Source organism: Ictalurus punctatus, chromosome 20 (genome assembly GCF_001660625.3).
Source record: "Ictalurus punctatus breed USDA103 chromosome 20, Coco_2.0, whole genome shotgun sequence".
Taxonomy (NCBI): Eukaryota; Metazoa; Chordata; class Actinopteri; order Siluriformes; family Ictaluridae; genus Ictalurus; species Ictalurus punctatus.
In genome coordinates this window covers 9,362,727-9,382,172 of record NC_030435.2, presented here as the reverse complement: position 1 = coordinate 9,382,172, position 19,446 = coordinate 9,362,727, and the positions used below count along the sequence as shown (strand labels likewise).

Sequence of the window (19,446 nt, the reverse complement as noted above, 5' to 3'; positions counted from 1 at the left end):
TGTTAAAAGAAGCGTTTGGTCTGGAGAAGGAGCCGGTTTTGGACAAGTCCCACAGGACCCTCAGCCGAAGCCCAAGCCTGATGAACGACCACGAGCTATTGTGTGCAGATTCCATTTTATATATTTATATATATATATATATATATATATATATATATATATATATATATATATATATATATATATATATATATATATATATGTATGTGTGTGTGTGTGTGTGTGTGTGTGTGTGTGTGTGTGTGTGTATATATACATATACATACACACACACTCTTGCATGCAAGTTGTTAGCAACTTAAGGTTTAGTGTCTTGCCCAAGGACACTTTGGCCAACCCTACGATTAGTGGACAAACCTGCTCTACAGCCTGAGTCACAGCCGCCCTATTGGGAGAAACAACATTATTCAACAAGACAGTGACCCAAAACATACTGCCAACACAGCAAAGGACTTCATCTGGGGAAAGTGAAATGTTTCTGACTGGCCAACTCAAATGGCTTCGTCATACCAATACTTTCAGAGGGGGCTGTATATTCTACTGTTGCATGTACTCCCATATTCTGTATTTGTTTAACAGGTTTTTTACCTATGGTGATATGCCATTGGAGCAGCATCTGAAGCAGATACAGGAGGAGGCTCTGTGCAAGTTTCAGAGAACAGAAACAAACACTGCAGTACCAGCACAGAACCGATGGGATGTGCCAGTTAGTCAGACTCACAGACACGCACACACGTGCCACACTTTCCTACAGAAATACTTAACTGTGCAAGAAATCAGTATCACACTGACACATGAAGTACATGATTTTGTTTAGAGGGAAGCTCACGTGACCTGCAGTCCTGATGCATTGGCTCCAGATGCAGCTAAACAGAATACACTATGTGTCAGCTACCTGCTGGGGGAGTAAGTGTACACACACACACATGCATGCACACAATTAGTTAAACTTACTGAGAAAAATAGTATTTCCTCTTGTACTTAAGAAAAAAGAGGAAAAACTTGTTAGTTGTGTGTTAAAAGCAACTTGACTAACTTTTTTTGGAGGGGGAATTATCACTTTAATTGAAAAAGTAAAAAATGTTTACATATTACTAATTACTCTGTGTACGTGTATGTACAGTGAGGGGGGAAAAAAGTATTTGATCCCCTGCTGATTTTGTACGTTTGCCCACTGACAAAGAAATGATCAGTCTATAATTTTAATGGTAGATTTATTTGAACAGTGAGAGACAGAATAACAACAAAAAAAATCCAGAAAAACGCATGTCAAAAATGTTATAAATTGATTTGCATGTTAATGAGGGAAATAAGTATTTGACCCCCTCTCAATCAAAGATTTCTGGCTCCCAGGTGTCTTTTATACAGGTAACGAGCTGAGATTAGGAGCACACTCTTAAAGGGAGTGCCCCTAATCTCAGCTTGTTACCTGTATAAAAGACACCTGTCCACAGAAGCAATCAATCAATCAGATTCCAAACTCTCCACCATGGCCAAGACCAAAGAGCTCTCCAAGGATGTCAGGGACAAGATTGTAGACCTACACAAGTCTGGAATGGGCTACAAGACCATTGCCAAGCAGCTTGGTGAGAAGGTGACAACAGTTAGTGCGATTATTCGCAAATGGAAGAAACACAAAAGAACTGTCAATCTCCCTCGGCCTGGGGCTCCATGCAAGATCTCACCTTGTGGAGTTGCAATGACCATGAGAACAGTGAGGAATCAGCCCAGAACTACACGGGAAGATCTTGTCAATGATCTCAAGGCAGCTGGGACCATAGTCACAAAGAAAACAATTGGTAACACACTACGCCGTGAAGGACTGAAATCCTGCAGCTCCCGCAAGGTCCCTCTGCTCAAGAAAGCACATATACATGCCCGTCTGAAGTTTGCCAATGAACATCTGAATGATTCAGAGAACAACTGGGTGAAAGTGTTGTGTTGTGGTCAGATGAGACCAAAATGGAGCTCCTTGGCATCAACTCAACTCGCTGTGTTTGAAGGAGGAGGAATGCTGCCTATGACCCCAAGAACACCATCCCCACCATCACACATGGAGGTGGAAACATTATGCTTTGGGGGTGTTTTTCTGCTAAGGGGACAGGACAACTTCACTGCATCAAAGGGACGATGGACGGGGCCATGTACCGTCAAATCTTGGGTGAGAACCTCCTTCCCTCAGCCAGGGCATTGAAAATGGGTCGTTGATGGGTATTCCAGCATGACAATGATCCAAAACACACGGCCAAGGCAACAAAGGAGTGGCTCAAGAAGAAGCACATTAAGGTCCTGGAGTGGCCTAGCCAGTCTCCAGACCTTAATCCCATAGAAAATCTGTGGAGGGAGCTGAAGGTTCGAGTTGCCAAACGTCAGCCTCGAAACCTTAATGACTTGGAGAAGATCTGCAAAGAGGAGTGGGACAAAATCTCTCCTGAGATGTGTGCAAACCTGGTGGCCAACTACAAGAAATATCTGACCTCTGTGATTGCCAATAAGGGTTTTGCCACCAAGTACTAAGTCATGTTTTGCAGAGGGGTCAAATACATATTTCACTCATTAAAATGCAAACCAATTTATAACATTTTTGACATGTGTTTTTCTGGATTTTTTTTTTTTTTCTGTCTCTCACTGTTCAAATTAATCTACCATTAAAATTATAGAATGATCATTTCTTTGTCAGTGGGCAAACATACAAAATCAGCAGGGGATCAAATACTTTTTTCCCCTCACTGTATGTGTGTGCATGTTCGTCTGTGTTCTCTACAGCATCACCGACACGTTTGAGGCTTTCACTCTGAGTTTTCTCTCTTCCCTGATGATCTCTGGCCCGAATTCTCCATTTTACAAAACGCTGATTGAACGAAAGATTGGTACTGACTTCTCTTCTGTAGTTGGGTAAACATACAAGTCAATACCCATTTCTGATCATTTCTGATAATATATAACATAGAGTCTAGTGTAATGTCACCTTGAATTTTCAAAGTTTCATGAACAGGTATACTGGTGTGCCTCTGTTGTAAATGTATTACACAGGTATGATGGCAGTACCAGGGAGGCCTCATTTAGCATCGGCTTGCAGGGCATAGCAGAAGAGGACATGGAGAATATCAAACAGATCATTAGCCAAACCATCGATGACATCATAGAGTAAGTACTGAGTAAAAGTGTTTTGAATATATCTATTTTTTGCAGCTAAACAAAAAGGTTTCCATCTCTACACCAACCATCTTTTAAGATGGGTTCAGTGAAATAACCCCTTCCTGAGATCAACCAACTAAATGCAGTAATATTGATGAGCTTACAGATGCTCACAATTGACAAGTGTCGCTCTGATTGACAGGGGATAGAGTAATGCCATCCATTTCACCCAGAGAGCACAGCCAATATTGCTTTATTTGCTTCTGGCCACGGATGACTGTGTCACTGCTTGGATTTGAACTTGTGATCTCTTAGGGTGAAAAACTTTCTGTTGCGAAACTGGGGGGCCAAATTAGTATTTTAATTCTAAATTGCTGCAAGCAGTGATGCAGTTTTGGTCTCTGATTGGAGAATCAGAGAATAGTGTCAGCCCAGATGTGTGAGCCTTCTCTTTGTAGCCACATTATGTAGCAGTCAGCTTCATTGAGGGTGCAATGAAGGCCCATAGGTGCTTTTGAGTTTTTATCGATGTGACATATTTGGTGTTATGTCCTTCGGGTAACTGTAAAAGTACAGTAATGAAAGGGAGCCCTTTATTTGTGGATGCAAGGGGTACCTTCAATACGTTTATTACCTGCTTAATAAATCTAGTGCTTACAATCTGTTTATTTATAGTGTAATTTTATGTTTATGTACTAGCATTGGGTATTGACTACCCAGGCACATTCTAGGATGTAAACTTTCTTGAATAGTAACTTACAGCAGCTTTATGCAAGTGTGCACATTTGTTTGCTTGCAGGTTTTATGACTCTCTGGGTCTGTTAATGTAAATACTAATATGTTTTAGTCCTGAGTGTCTGGTTGTGAATGGTTGCAGGGCTGGGTTTGAAGAGGAGCGGATTGAGGGGTTACTGCATAAGATTGAGGTTCAGATGAAACACCAGTCTACCAATTTTGGCTTGGCCCTTGTCTCTGTGAGTTACATGCACATATCATGCACACCTCTCTCTCTCTCTCTCTCTCTCTCTCTCTCTCTCTCTCTCTCTCTCTCTCTCTCTCGCTCTCTCTCACGCTCTCTCTCACGCTCTCTCTGACACACACAGACACTTCAAGGTTCTTTATTTGTCACATATATGATACATACATGTCATTTAATGTAGTGAAATGTTTTTTCTTAGTTATTTGTCCCACAGTGCAATAACAAACAGACCAACAACAACTAAGGATATACACACCATAAAAATAGAATGTAGTAAAATGATAAAATACAGTAGATATAATAAAATATAATAGACTGTAGGGAATATGATGTGAATAAATGAAATAGGATATGTGGAAGCATATATACAGAGTTGTAAAATGTATATAGAGGCTATGCAATGTGCAAAAGAATGTGTTATTTGTTCCTTCACTATAGTGTAAATTGTTTTTGTGTACAGAGGGTACCCAACCAGAATACGTTTTTGGCACCTCGAATCCCGCTGCAGTTGCGGCGGTAACATACATTTGCTGTTCTTGACCGCTAAGTGGCGCTGTAACCACAGATTTTAATTTTCACAGCTCATTCTCACAAGTAGCTGTCAACCGTGCCTTGCCAATGGGCTAGATTTGACAGTTGCACTCAGTGGAGAATACAAGAAACACAATCTGTAAGTTAAAAATAAGACATTAACAGAACCAAATTTAGTACTCAAAAGCCCATGTAAGCATTTGTTGCATTTGTATGCAAGCCATATAGATATACTTATAGATCCCGTGAGGGAAATTGTTACAGCAGCATAAAGAATAACACTAAAATTAAAAGCAGAATTGCAGAGGGGGATTTATATTAAATAAATATTTGTACAACATCAAAAAGAGTAATAGTAATAATGAATAAAAGAAAAAAGGAGCAATACATCTTCTTCTAGTCTCCAGTTTCAGTGTGCCACAGTAGAACAAAATTGACCAAGCTTCATGGTTCTTGCCAGCAAGACTTCCTGTTTCTGTTCGCATTAGCTGTGGCAAAATCAGCCACAGAATGTTTGCCTAATAGACAGTCAGCCTACCCTTGCCAGAAAGCCATGGATGCATGCGTGTTGCCCCAAGCTTACGCGTTTAAAGGGCCTGAGGAGTTGATGAGAATTTTGTAGCTTTTGTGGACTGTGGAAGGAGGGAGACATCCAATGGACTAGCATTTAGCAGAGTATGCATATTTCAGATATTCAGAATAAATCTATTTTTCATCTTACACTCACCCATTTCTCAGATATGTCAACATGGTCAAGAGTCTTCATATGAACTGGTGATTGGATCGGAGTAGCTGTTTTATGACTAGCAGAAGTGTAAAGCATTATTTTAGCGTTAACAATAAATTATTATTCCTTTTAATGTCATTGTTTTTGGAGATATGAGGTTGCCATCACACATGACATACTGTAGTGTCCTCTTTGTGTGTGGCAGAGATCAAGTCCATAGGCTAATGTTCCATTGATTAATGGACACAAGAAGTATGTGCAACAGTTGTCAATTCATATGTGAAAATGTCCAAATTGGGCCCAATTAGCCACTTTCCCTGCCTGGTGTCATGTGACTTGTTAATGTTACAAGGTCTCAGGTGTGAATGGGGAGCAGGTGTGTTAAATTTGGTGTCATCACTCTCACACTCCCTCATACTGGTCACTGGAAGTTCAACATGGCACCTCATGGCAAGGAACTTTCTGAGGATCTGAAAAAAGAATTGTTGCTCTACATAAAGATGGCGTAGGCTACAAGAAGTTTGCCAAGACCCTGACACTGAGCTGCAGCACGGTGGCCAAGACCATACAGCAGTTTAACAGGACAGGTTCCACCCAGAACAGGCCTCGCCATGGTCGACCAGAGAAGTTGAGTGCATGTGCTCAGCGTCATATCCAGAGGTTGTGTTTGGGATATAGACGTATGAGTGCTGCCAGCATTGCTGCAGAGGTTGAAGGGGTGGGGGGTCAGCCTGTCAGTGCTCAGACCATACGCCACACACTGCATCAAATTGGTCTGCATGGCTGTCGTCCCAGAAGGAAGCCTCTTCTAAAGATTATGCATAAGAAAGCCACAAACAGTTTGCTGAAGACAAGCAGACTAAGGACATGGATTACTGGAACCATGTCCTGTGATCTGATGAGACCAAGATAAACTTATTTGGTTAGATGGTGTCAAGCGTGTGTGGCGGCAACCAGGTGAGAAGTACAAAGACAAGTCTGTCTTGCCTACAGTCAAGCATGGTAGTGGGAGTGTCATGGTCTGGGGCTGCATGAGTGCTGCTGGCACTGGGGAGCTACAGTTCATTGAGGGAACCATGAATGCCAACATGTACTGTGACATACTGAAGCAGAGCATGATCCCCTCCCTTCGGAGACTGGGCCGCAGGGCAGTGTTCCAGCATGATAACACCCCAAACACACCTCCAAGACAACCACTGCCTTGCTAAAGAAGCTGAGGGTGAAGGCGATGGACTGGCCAAGCATGTCTCCAGACCTAAACCCTATTGAGCAACTGTGGGGCATCCTCAAATGGAAGGTGGTGGAGCGGGAGAGGACTCCAGTGGCAACCTGTAAAGCTCTGGTGAACTCCATGCCCAAGAGGGTTAAGGCAGTGATGGAAAATAATGGTGGCCACACAAAATATTGACACTTTGGGCCCAATTTGGACATTTTCACTTAGGGGTGTACTCACTTTTGTTGCCAGCGGTTTAGACGTTACTGACTGTGTGTTGAGCTATTTTGAGGGGACAGCAAATTTACATTGTTATACAAGCTCTACACTCACTACTTTATATTGTAGCAAAGTGTCATTTCTTCAGTGCTATCACATTAAAAGCTATAATCAAATATTTACAAAAATGTGAGGGATGTACTCACTTTTGTGAGATACTGTATGTACCACAGTTCAAGTCAATCTGACCTATGGTTCATGAGGAGAAGATTTGTGTAATTTTGGACAAATGGTCAATGTACTGGAAAATCCATCATGGCGGACTTTAGGGGTCCCTATGGCTTTTTTGTTCCCAATGAGAAATAAGGCATCTATACCAATTTTCCGAAATTTTGGACTTATGGGGCAGAAAATCACGTAGACTTTGGGCATGGCCTGTAGTGCCACATGTGGGCCATTTGTGGTGTGGGAGTTACTTGTGGCCTGTAGTATCAATGTGCCAAATGAAAAAAAAAAAAAAAATCCATTCAGATCTTGAATAATTGGGCACTTTAGGGAGATAATAAGAATACTAACAATAATGGTCTCGTGACACCATGCGAAGGGCAGACGTGTGAAAGACAGCTCTGCGCTTTGCTAATTTTTCTAATTATTTTCATGATATAATCTGGTGAAATTCGGTACACCCAGTTACACTTTTGCTGTTTGAGGTAATCATGGCAAAGAAGTCAAAATCCTCGAGCTCTGGAGACATTAAAAGACACTTATGTGTTCAAGATGGAAGCCCGGACGAGCCTGTGGACCGCGGACTCGTTTTGGGTGGTGCGCGGGAGAAGAAATTCAATTCAATTCAATTCAATTTTATTTGTATAGCGCTTTTTACAATAGACATTGTCTCAAAGCAGCTTTACAGAAATATCAACACGGTATACAGATATTAAAGGTGTGAATTTATCCCAACTGAGCAAGCCACTGAGTGGCGACGGTGGCAAGGAAAAACTCCCTAAGATGTTTTAAGAGGAAGAAACCTTGAGAGGAACCCGACTCAGAAGGGAACCCATCCTCATCTGGGTAACAACAGATATTGTGAAAAAGTTCATTATGGATTTATATGAAGTCTGTATGGCGTTAAGAGCAGCCGTAGTCCCAGCAGTCTGGAATGAAGATTTGAGCTCCATCCAGAGGCAGAGCTCCATCCAGAGGCAGAAAGGATCTGGATCTCTAGTATCTCCCTAAATTCGTGTGGGGCTCGGCGAAAGGAGAGAGGGAGAAAGTAGAAGAGAATCTAGTCAGGGTAGGCTTGAGTAAACAAATACGTTTTAAGCTTAGACTTAAACACTGAGACTGTGTCTGAGTCCCGAACACTAATAGGAAGACTATTCCATAACTGTGGGGCCCTATAAGAGAAAGCTCTTCCCCCTGCTGTAGCCTTCACTATTCGAGGTACCGTCAGATAGCCTGCATCTTTTGATCTAAGTAGGCGTGGCGGATCATATAAAACCAAAAGGTCGCTTAGATATTGTGGCGCGAGACCATTTAGTGCTTTATAGGTTAATAAGAGTATTTTATAATTAATGCGAGATTTTACTGGGAGCCAATGCAGTATTGATAATATCGGTGTGATATGGTCGTATCTTCTAGTTCTAGTTAGGACTCTAGCAGCTGCATTCTGGACTAATTGGAGCTTATTTATATTCCTACTGGAACATCCAGACAGTATGGCATTACAATAATCTAATCTAGAGGTGACGAATGCTTGAACTAGTATTTCCGCATCATGTAGTGACAATATGTTTCTTATTTTAGAAATATTTCTGAGATGAAAGAAGGAAATCCAGTGCCATCTGTCCAACATGTCAGGGATGTTGACGAAGGTTGTTGCTGACTTGGAAGATCTTGCTGTAATACAACGTTCGATTACCGCAATAGAAATAAAATTCTCTGAGTTAGTTACAAGAGTGGCGGATGCTGAGAAATGAATCAAGTATCTTGAGTCTTCGGAAAGGGCATTATCCGCTAATCCACCCGCGACCAAGAGAGACTTGGAAAAAATATTTGAAAGATTGGAAGATTTTGAAAATCGAAGCTGAAGGAATAATTTGCAGATTATTGGAGTTCCTGAGCATGAAGAAGGCAGAGATATGGTGAAATTTCTGGACGAGCTTTTCCCGAGTCTGCTCGACATAACAGGCCGTAAATTAGAACTCGAGCGGGCCCACAGAGTCCCGGCTCAGAGATCTGGCGAGGGAGACAAGCCGCGACCAATCCTGGCCAGATTTCTGATAAAGATCTCGTGTTGCTCCAGGCGAGGAGCAAAGGAAAGCTCTCTTGGAAGAATCACAATTATTTTCTTGTTCCCGGACTTTGCGAACTCGACAAGAGAGAAACGCGATCAGTTCAAGGAATGTAAGAAAGTCTTGCACCAGCGTAAGATCACTTTTGCACTGATGTTTCCAGCCAGACTGAGAATAAACACCAAAGACGGCAGCAAAGTATTTACGTGTCCCAATCAGGCAATGTCTTTTATTGAATCAATGGGTGAATAATCCATTGGATGTTTTTCTTGTGAGTGGGTCGACTTGCTGTGTGTACTCTGGCTTTCAGAGGAAAATGAGCGCCATTTTTTTATTTCTTTTTGCGTTGGTGCCACCGAACGGCTAGAGGTTGTTTTGTTTTGTGAAATATCACTTCCTTAAAGAAATTTTGGCATGGACAGAAGATCACTTTTACAATGAAGTTCCAGCCCAGATTGATAATAGATACTACAGATGACCGCAAAATTATGCGGTCTCCGAGTGATTTGGCTCTTGACCATCAGAGGAACCGGGATGCCGTTTTGTTTCCTTTTGTGCTGGCTCCGCCTAGCGGCGGGGCTTCTTTTGTTGAATAACACTGCTTCAGGACAGTGGCAGATGTCTCTGCTCGCTCTTTGCGCTTGTGCCTCCTGTTGGCTGAAGTCCGATTTGTGGAGTACTTCCACAGGACTTTGGAATAATGACGTCATGCTTTCATAATAGCCGGCTCGCTGATTATTCGTTTGTCTGTCCGAGGAAACTGAACGGCTCTATATTGGCTGGAATTTGTTTTGTGAAGGAACGCATCTTCGAGGCAGGTCTGTGAATTAGTCTATACATTATTTGTGTTTACTCTGCTTATTGGTTGGGGTGTATTTTATTTTACAAAATATTTTATGTAATTTTGCCTCACAAATTTGTGAGGCAGAATCGTGCAATCCGATGGCAGAGTTGTCGCGGAGGCTCTCGTAGAGTACATGGACTCTTTGGGTTTAGGGAGATTGGCGCCGGTTGGCGCTGTCATGCGCGGGGTTGATGCACATGTTTTTCTTTTTTCTGATTTGTTTTGTTCAGGGGAAGCTCGGGGTTTTATTGTTGCATTAATGTTGAATTGTGGTCTTCATAATTTTGTTTTTGGCACACAATTAATTTTTTCTGTTATATCAAAATGTCAGGTGTTAATGAGTGTACTATCTCTCTCCACGTGGAATGTGAATGGGTTAGGACACCCCATAAAAAGACGGAAGGTCATTACTTTTCTTAAGTGTAAGAAATATGATATTGTGTTTCTTCAAGAAATGCATCTTTCCCCACAGGAAGCTGAAAAATTTGGGAAGATATGGGGTGGTCATGTTTTCTTTAGTGCTGGCTCAAGTAAGAGCAGGGGAGTCATTATATTGGTAAATAAGCATCTACAATTCAAATGTCTCAAACAGTTTAAAGATAAATTAGGGAGAGTAATTATTGTTTTAGCAGAAATTCAGGGGCAAAGTCTTATTTTGGCTAATATTTTTGCACCTAATGCTGATGATCAGGGCTTTTTTTATAGATCTTGAAGGGATGTTGCAATCTGCTGGCACTCCACATGATATAATATTGGGAGGAGAATTTTTAATCTTTTGATGGACTCAGTCCTTGATCATAGTGTTGCAGAAGTGTGTAAGCCCCCTAGAGCAACAGTGACGCTTCACAGGATGTGTAAAAATCTTGGTCTTGCAGATATTTGGAGACTTTTGAACCCATCTGGTAGGGACTATACAATTTTTTTTCATCAGTCCATTAGATTTATTCTAGAATAGATTTTTATTTATTTTATTTTTTTTATATTCAAATCACTCATTTCATCTGTTGCTGATTGTTCAATCGGAAACATTCTAGTCTCAGATCACGCCCTGGTGAGTTTAGAGGTGTGGCCACAAACGGAGAAGAAGAAATCATTTAGTTGGCGCTTTAATGTATCCCTTTTACAAAATCCTGATTTCCGACAAATGTTAGACTGAACTTGATGTTTATATGGAGACCATATATGCCATTAAGTCCTAGTGTCCAGCCATCATTACAGCACGGGAGAGGAAATCTCGTTCATCAGATGTGCGATGTACGTCTAGACAATCTGATAACAAACTACACACAACATTTATGTTGAGAAAATTCAGATTGTCTAGACGTACATCGCACATCTGATGAACGAGATTTCCTCTCCCGTGCTGTAATGATGGCTGGACACTAGGACTTAATGGCATATACTGTAGAAAGGTCATAGAGAACATAGAGAAATCTCATTGGGAATTAAGTCACCTTTCACGTTGCCTTTTATTATGATCACAACCAGACAGTTATATTGTTTCTGAGTTTAATAATAAGATTAATGTTTAGACTTTTTTTTTTTTTGATGCTGAAGAAGCAAAAATCTAAGTAACCCTTAACCTTCAGACTGATGATTTGCAATGTCTGAACACGATGCTTGAAAAGAAAAATGTATAACGAACTTGAAAAGTTGGAAAGGGGTTCTATGAATTAGTAAATGGGTATCTCTCTCTCTTTATATCGCCATTACAGCAGTGTTTAAACAGATACATAGCAGACAAATATACATATAGACAGTTTTATTTTGTACACGCATACCAACTTAATCTTCACCTATCATCGTTCCCTGTTAATGAAATCTGTCCATACCTAATAAAACAGTTTAAGTCACTAACCAAAGTAAGTATACAAACTGAAGCTATGATAAAAGAACAAAAACAATGAACCTTTCTCAAAGAAATTCCTAAATCCTCTGACCAAGTATATGGCTGTACCATCTGTCTATTAAATAAATGCCGGTCCTTCATGCTGAAAAAGAAGGATCCGAATATAATACCAGTAGTTTGGCACTGTGACTCAAAAAGTTGTTTTATATCTGACATCTGAAAGCTAACTACTGTTCCCCAACTGCCGTACAATACTGATGATGCTCTTACAGTTAAGAGGGCTGAACGGCAGACCTTGTTAAATAATATTTTATGTTTCTTCCTCATAATGTGTTATATTTTATAAATATATTCTAATACATCTTATATTACATTTTGCCTTTTCTTATACGTTGAAATGGGATAAGAGGGGTCCGATGCTGGTGCGAAGGTGATCCTGCACAGGGACATGTCTTTGTAACTGTAAGGGACGAGTCAACGTAATCCTTCACATGGTATTCATAAGGTGCCATAGGTTTCTGCTTCTCTATGGGTCATGCTGAAGTTTGAACAAAATGGTTTGACTTAATATCCGCAGCAGTAGTGCACAAGTCATTTCTTCCTAATTTTTTTATTAACTTTTATTGTATGCCTAAATGCAATAAAAGTTATTTGCCAGATTCAGATGCTCCTAAACAAATTATTATAAAGTATGAGTTGGTAACTGATCAACAAAGACTGTACTATCATTTCTAATATAATGCATTAAATATGGACCACTATTTTCACTGAAATGTTTCAGAGATTTTATTTTTTTTTTCACTAGTTTACACTAAATGTCTAATATTCTGTTCTGTTGGAAATATGCCTGAACTGTTATCCCCATCCCACCCACCCCCAGATCAGGAGTGGGTAAAGACAGACTGGTGATCTGATCTATATTATATATACGTGTACCATAGATAACGCCTCTCTGAACGCCATGGTGGGACGTTCCCGAGCTGAAGTACTGTACAAGTCCTAAGCATTAGATCACCCCAATTACTCTTGTATACTCTTTCCATACCATCGTGATCTTTGCCTGACGAAGCCATACACAAAACATATTTGACATTTGGGGCCTAATTCTAAAATCACCACATACCAAATGCACAACCGTTTTGTCTTGCTGCCATCACAAAATAAAAATGTTTAAACCTTAAGTAACGTAGTCACGGAGGGTGTATATATTTTTCCACACTACATGAAGTTTGGGGATCCTTATAGACTGTGGAACAGAAGTGTACTCAGTGTGTCTCCACCGTTTTATTTCATATTGGAGTACAACCATTTTTCTTTTTTACCATTAAGGATGAAACACTTGTTTCTTTTAAAACATCATCTTTAAATGTTTTTCTACCTCCTAACTAAACCCTCGGACTTAAGACAGGATCTTTGGAGCTGTTGACGCCCTGCTCAGGGTTAAACAACAACGTCTTTACATTACCTTCATTAATAAATTGTCAAACTAACCTCTTGGTTTTTAAAAAAAATAAAAAAATTTTGGAGCAAAAGTCAGGTCCTCTCTCATTTCAACAGGTCCTCTTGTTGGTGAATACACAGCAATCTTCTAAGGGTATTAGGATTTCTCGGAGCGGACATTGTAGCAGATAGTTGCAGAGTTTCTTCTGTGTTTTAACTACGACGTCTTAACCACTATTTTAACACTGAGACACACGACTCCCTTTAATTCGTTAACAAACACATTTGTAAGAATTCTGGTCAGCAAAACCCCCGAAAGAACACCTGTGTCTCTCTCTCTCACACCCACCCCCGCACACCCACATGGTCACCAGAGGTCATAAATGTACTGCTGGGACACGGGATGTCAAAGCATAGACGAAAGCTTATGTTTTTAGCGAAAGTTCTGTGTAAGTATCCTCGTTGGCGAACCGTTTTCTGAAATCTCGTTTATAGTTTAAACAAAATGCACGACTCTTTTAAAACATCATCTTTAAATGTTTTTCTACCTCCTAACTAAACCCTCGGACTTAAGACAGGATCTTTGGAGCTGTTGACGCCCTGCTCAGGGTTAAACAACATCGTCTTTACATTACCTTCATTAATAAATTGTCAAACTAATCTCTTGGTTTAAAAATAAATAAATAAATAAATAAATAATAAAATAAAAAATTTTTTGGAGCAAAAGTCAGGTCCTCTCTCATTTCATCAGGTCCTCTTGTTGGTGAATACACAGCAATCTTCTAAGGGTATTAGGATTTCTCGGAGCAGACATAGTAACATATAGTTGCAGAGTTTCTTCTGTGTTTTAACTACGACGTCTTAACCATTATTTTAACACTGAGACACACGACTCCCTTTAATTCGTTAACAAACACATTTGTAAGAATTCTGGTCAGCAAAACCCCCGAAAGAACACCTGTGTCTCTCTCTCTCTCACACCCACCCCCGCACACCCACATGGTCATCAGAGGTCATAAATGTACTGCTGGGACATGGGATGTCAAAGCATAGACGAAAGCTTATGTATTTAGCGACAGTTCTGTGTAAGTATCCTCGTTGACGAACCATTTTCTGAAATCTTGTTTATAGTTTAAACAAAATGCACGACTGTTTTAAAACACCGTCTTTAAAAAAGGTTTTTTCACCCTTAAAATAACCTGGTTAGCAGGTAGGATATGTAATACATATTTTCATTTTCTTCAGACATATTGTCACTTCAGTCTTCACAACGAATAACACCGATGGTTTTGACCTTTCTTTCAGTAAAAGAGAACAACGACATCATACAGCCTTGAAGGACTGTAGAAATGTTTTACACATCACAGTGATTTTCTCAACAACGTAGCCAATAAATAGTTCAATTATTTCACAAACCTCAGTCTGCTCATTTCTTGACAGAAGGATTACACATAGATCATACACATAGGGAGCTACACATGCATAACATGTCCAAAATTCTAATACATCTACCACATTCAGTCACCAGGTCTAGTATTTTCTGATAGATTAGTTACACAAACTGATATTTACCACAGAAGTAATTTCAGAAACAAAGATTCACTTAAACCACAAATGTACACATTGGTAGGGATCGTTAAACCCTAAAACACACGACTCGTACCTTAATTCATTAACATAAACACACTGCAAGCAGTCTGGTCAGCAAACCCCCAGGAAACACTCGACTCTCTCTCTCTCTCTCTCTCTAACACACCCACACACACGCACGCACACCCCCCACACCCACATACACACACACTTCAGATGTGTAGGACACTGTGTATAGGCCTACAAGACATTCCCCGGAAAATGTGTCTTCTAGTTTAAACAAAACTCTCGATTCTTTTAAGCAGCACTTTACATCCTAAAGGGTTAGGTTTAGAAGGCATGTAATACGCGCATTTCTTATAAAACACCGTCTTTAAAACGTTTACCTCCTAAAGGGACCTATTTAGAAGGTATGTAAAAAGTTGTTTTTTTTTTTTTTTTTTTCTTTTTTACATTTCTTCGGGTATATCAATGTTTTAGAGTATTTATTTCAGTAAATTTTTATTCAAAGTCATGCCATTTTCTCAAAAAGTGCAATCAATAAAGTTTAATTTATTCCATAAGCTTACATTCTGCTCATTTATGTTCACATTCAACCATCATGTATTTTCTAACAGCGGAGCTATACAAAACAAACCCCCACAATCTAAATTTAATGTGTGGTTGCAAGATAAAAATTCTAATTTATTGAATTAATTAAATATTTAAAGTTGTACACATTATTTTGATGAGTTGTGTTGACATAATAATGTTGATAATTACATCAACTTAATATTGTGTGTAATTTCTGCGTTAATTGATTTAAAACAAAATTTACGTTGTAGTACATTTACATTTATTCATTTGACAGAGTGTTAGAGGACCTGTAGACTGAACAAATACTAAGGACATTACAATTTGAATATCATTTCACTTACATTTAAATTCTACTAAAGCAATGAATTTGGGGCATGTTCTCAGTTGTGATATGACCAATAGTGGACTCGTGTATAGGCTACACCTGCTAATACATTTGATGGACTATTTTGCACTAGTACACGTAGCTAATGCTAGTCATATTTAGCAGTGTAATTTGAATATCCACTCTTTAGTTTACCGTAGCAGTGGAAAAGAAGGAAAAAGTTTCATTTGACAAATCTGTTCATCTAGAGAGGGCTTTTCATTTGTGCTATAGGAAAGATAAGCATGATTACATTTCTGCTTATTCATGTAAACCTCAACTACATTGTGTAATCTAATTTCGTGTATTGATACATTTTTTATTTTATTTTTTAAAATCTTTTGTCATTCGCACACGTAGCCTTCTAGCTCCACAGCCTTTGGACTGTGGATAGTTCTATGAGAGATAAAAGTAGTAGACACAGAGTGTTTATTTTTTGTCTATATTGCTCATTTCATTCAGTGCTTTAACGTCTATAAATCCTGCAGAGATGTTATGTATGAGATTTGTAATGTAAATCACGCTGGATTTTACTTACTATTGTTATAAAACTTAAAGGCAGTCATTTTTCCTGGATTAAAAGACTGCATTCTACTGCAGACAATCTAAATGGAGAAACATAATTTTAAAAATGATTGTCAACTTAACAACTTGTGCTCATAATTATGGTAATTTAGTACATAACACTTAAATTCCTTTTAAATAATGTGAAAATAAAGTGCGTTTGTGTGCGTCATATTTTTGTTTGGATGTGTAATACACATGGCCGTACCAGGTATGGTCACGATTTGGATGTGAACCAGTTTTAACAAAACTATTTATATTCTTATGACCTACCACAGAGAGCTTCATATTCTATGTGAAGAGAAAAAACATGAGTATGCAACTTGTGTGTGTGTGTGTGTGGGGTGGGGTGCGGTGGGGTGGGGTGGGTTAGGGGGAACACATGGCCGTACCAGGTATGGTCACGATTTGGATGTGAAACAGATTTAACAAAACTATATATATTTTTATGACCTACCACAGAGAGCTTCATATTCTATGTGAAAAGATATACCATGTGTGCGCAACGTGTGGGGCGGAAAAACACACATGGCAGCACCATATATGGTCACGAATGGATGTGATCCAGATTTAACATAACTATTCATATTTTTATGATCATGACCTTTGATCTAGATATAGAGAGTTAGAATGTGTATCTTTTTGACCTTTGACCTATACCTGTCAAAACTACGGTTACAATATATACAAACTATCTCTCTCTGCCGCTGAGTTTTTCAAATCTTATGCTACAGAACTGGCTCCACTTCTGTTAGTTTATACAGAATCATTAAAGAATGGAAAGCTTCCTCCACCCATGACACAAGCCCGAATCAGTCTGATTCTTAAAAAAAGACAAAGATACAAGTGAGTGTAAAAGTTATCGTCCAATTTCCCTGATCCAGTTAGATGTAAAAATCTTGTCGAAAATTCTGGCTAACTGATTAAGTAAAGTAATGATATCTCTTATACATATAGATCAGGCGGGGTTTATTCGGGGCCGTAGCTCTTCTGATAACATTAGACGTCTCATTGATATCATGTGGTCAGTAGCGAATGATCAGTCTCCGGTTGCTGCTATCTCACTTGATGCCAAAAAGGCGTTTGATATGGTAGAATGGGATTATCTTTTTAAGATTTTGGAAGTGTATGGGTTCGGGAATACTTTCATTGGTTGGATTAAGCTACTTTATAGACACCTGGTAGCGGCAGTACAAACAAATTGACTAATTTCAGATTATTTTACTCTGGATAGGGGCACCTGACAGGGTTGCCCTCTTTCCCATCATTGTTCTGTCTTGCCCTGGAATCATCAGCAGCTGCGATAAGAAAGGAGAATGATTTATCAGGGGTGGTGGCGGGAGGTGTGGCGCATAAGCTTTTGCTTTATGCAGATGATATTTTATTATTCGTCTCTGACCCTACTAGATCTATGCCTTGCCTTCACAGAATTATTAATTCCTTTTCCAAATTCTCAGGATACAAAGTCAACTGGTCTAAATCCGAAGCTTTGGCTCTGACAGCATACTGTCCAGTAACGGCCTTTCAGCCTGGTGCCTTCCTGTGGCCCAAACAGGGCATTAAGTATTTGGGTATTTTATTTCCAAAAAATTTGTCCGATTTAGTTAGAGTTAATATTGACCCGTTAATAACAAGGTTTTCGAGTGATGTAGATAGGTGGTCTTCTTTACATTTATCTATCGGGAAGGTTAATATTATTAAAATGAGTTTCAAAATTCAATTACCTGCTACAATCTCTCCCTATAGATGTCCCTGTTTCTTATTTCAAGCAATTTGAGAGTATAGTGAACTCTATTATTTGGAATGGTAAGCATCCCAGGTTAAATTTCAATAAGTTACATAGGCCGATTGACAAGGGTGGGCTAGGCCTACCCAAGATTCTGTTTTGTTATTATGCATTTGGTCTCAGACATTTGGCTCATTGGTCACTTCCACCTGAGAGAGCCCCTCCCTGGTTATGCATTGAACAAGAAGTTCTTGCCCCTTTTTTGAAACTGCAAAGCCTTTCCATTAATCTAACCAGAGAAGTTGAATCACAACCCGTTATTTCACATCTGCACTCAGTGTGGACAATAGTGTCCAGAGTGTTTGATTCTGATATTTATCTCAATGTTGCCTCGAGCCTATGGCTGAACCCCAAACTACGTATTAATAAGTCCCCTTTTTGTTGGTCAGAGTGGATCACGAGAGAGTGGGGTTAATACACTCGATGTTCTTTATGAGTGGTGTGATGATATCTTTTGAAAAATTGGCTCAACATTTTGGGATCCCCAGATCTCAGTTTTTTAGGTATCTTTAACTACGCCACTTGCTCTGTACTATTTTTGGGAGTAGCATACACCCCCCTAAAGCAGCAGATACTCTGGGAGAGGTGATTTCTGCTTTTGGAAGAGGACATGAAGCATCAGTGTATTACTCCTTATTGATTCAGAGTCTAGGGGACGGAGTCTCGACCACTCTCAAGAGATTATGGGAGAAAGATTTAAATTTGGAATTGGGGGAGGGAGAGTGGGCTAGGATTTAAAAAAATATAAAAACTGCATCTAGAGGCTCAAGGGTGCGCCTTATACAATTTAAGATTTTACATCGGTTCTATTGGACCCCCTCTAAATTGTATAGGCTCGGTCTTAAAAACACACCCACCTGCTGGCAATGCCATTCAGAAGATGGAGACACCACCATGTTTTTTGGGGGTGTCGTAAGATCCAAGAATTTTGGTTGAAGGTGCAGAGCTTTGTATGTGAGGTGTTGAACACTCAGATCTCGTTCTGCCGTAGACTCTGTATTTTGGGAGATGGGGAGGTAACAAAATTGGAGGATAGGTACAAAAAAGATTGGGTTTTGACCAGTGTGATGATTGGTAGGCAGGTTATTTTAAGGGGATGGAAATCAAATGGAGCGCCTTCGTTTCCAGAGTGGTGTGTGGAGATGGGGAGGGTGGCTGCCTTTGAGGAGGGGTCGAGCAGAAGGATGGGAGTTGGGAATTCCTTCAGGAAGAAATGGAGCAGTTATTTGGTGTTTTTGGGGGACTCTCAAGGAGGGCGGGGGAGAGTATAATTTAGAGTTTAGTCTATGATTATACTTGATTATTGTATTTCCCTTTTTTCTTCTTCTTCTT

General features: G+C 39.7%; 1 protein-coding gene across 7 annotated transcripts in view; it reads left to right on the top strand.

Moving 5' to 3' along the window:
- pitrm1 (pitrilysin metallopeptidase 1) overlaps positions 1-19,446 on the top strand; it is a 101,551-nt gene that overhangs the window by 38,561 nt on the left and 43,544 nt on the right. For all 7 annotated transcript variants that reach the window (XM_047162485.2, XM_047162484.2, XM_017495337.3 and 4 more), the window contains exons 8-12: positions 580-706; positions 818-906; positions 2,767-2,895; positions 3,034-3,147; positions 4,016-4,112. In XM_047162485.2, coding sequence (XP_047018441.1) covers positions 580-706; positions 818-906; positions 2,767-2,895; positions 3,034-3,147; positions 4,016-4,112 — 556 coding nt within the window. The remainder of the gene's footprint in view (positions 1-579; positions 707-817; positions 907-2,766; positions 2,896-3,033; positions 3,148-4,015; positions 4,113-19,446) is intronic.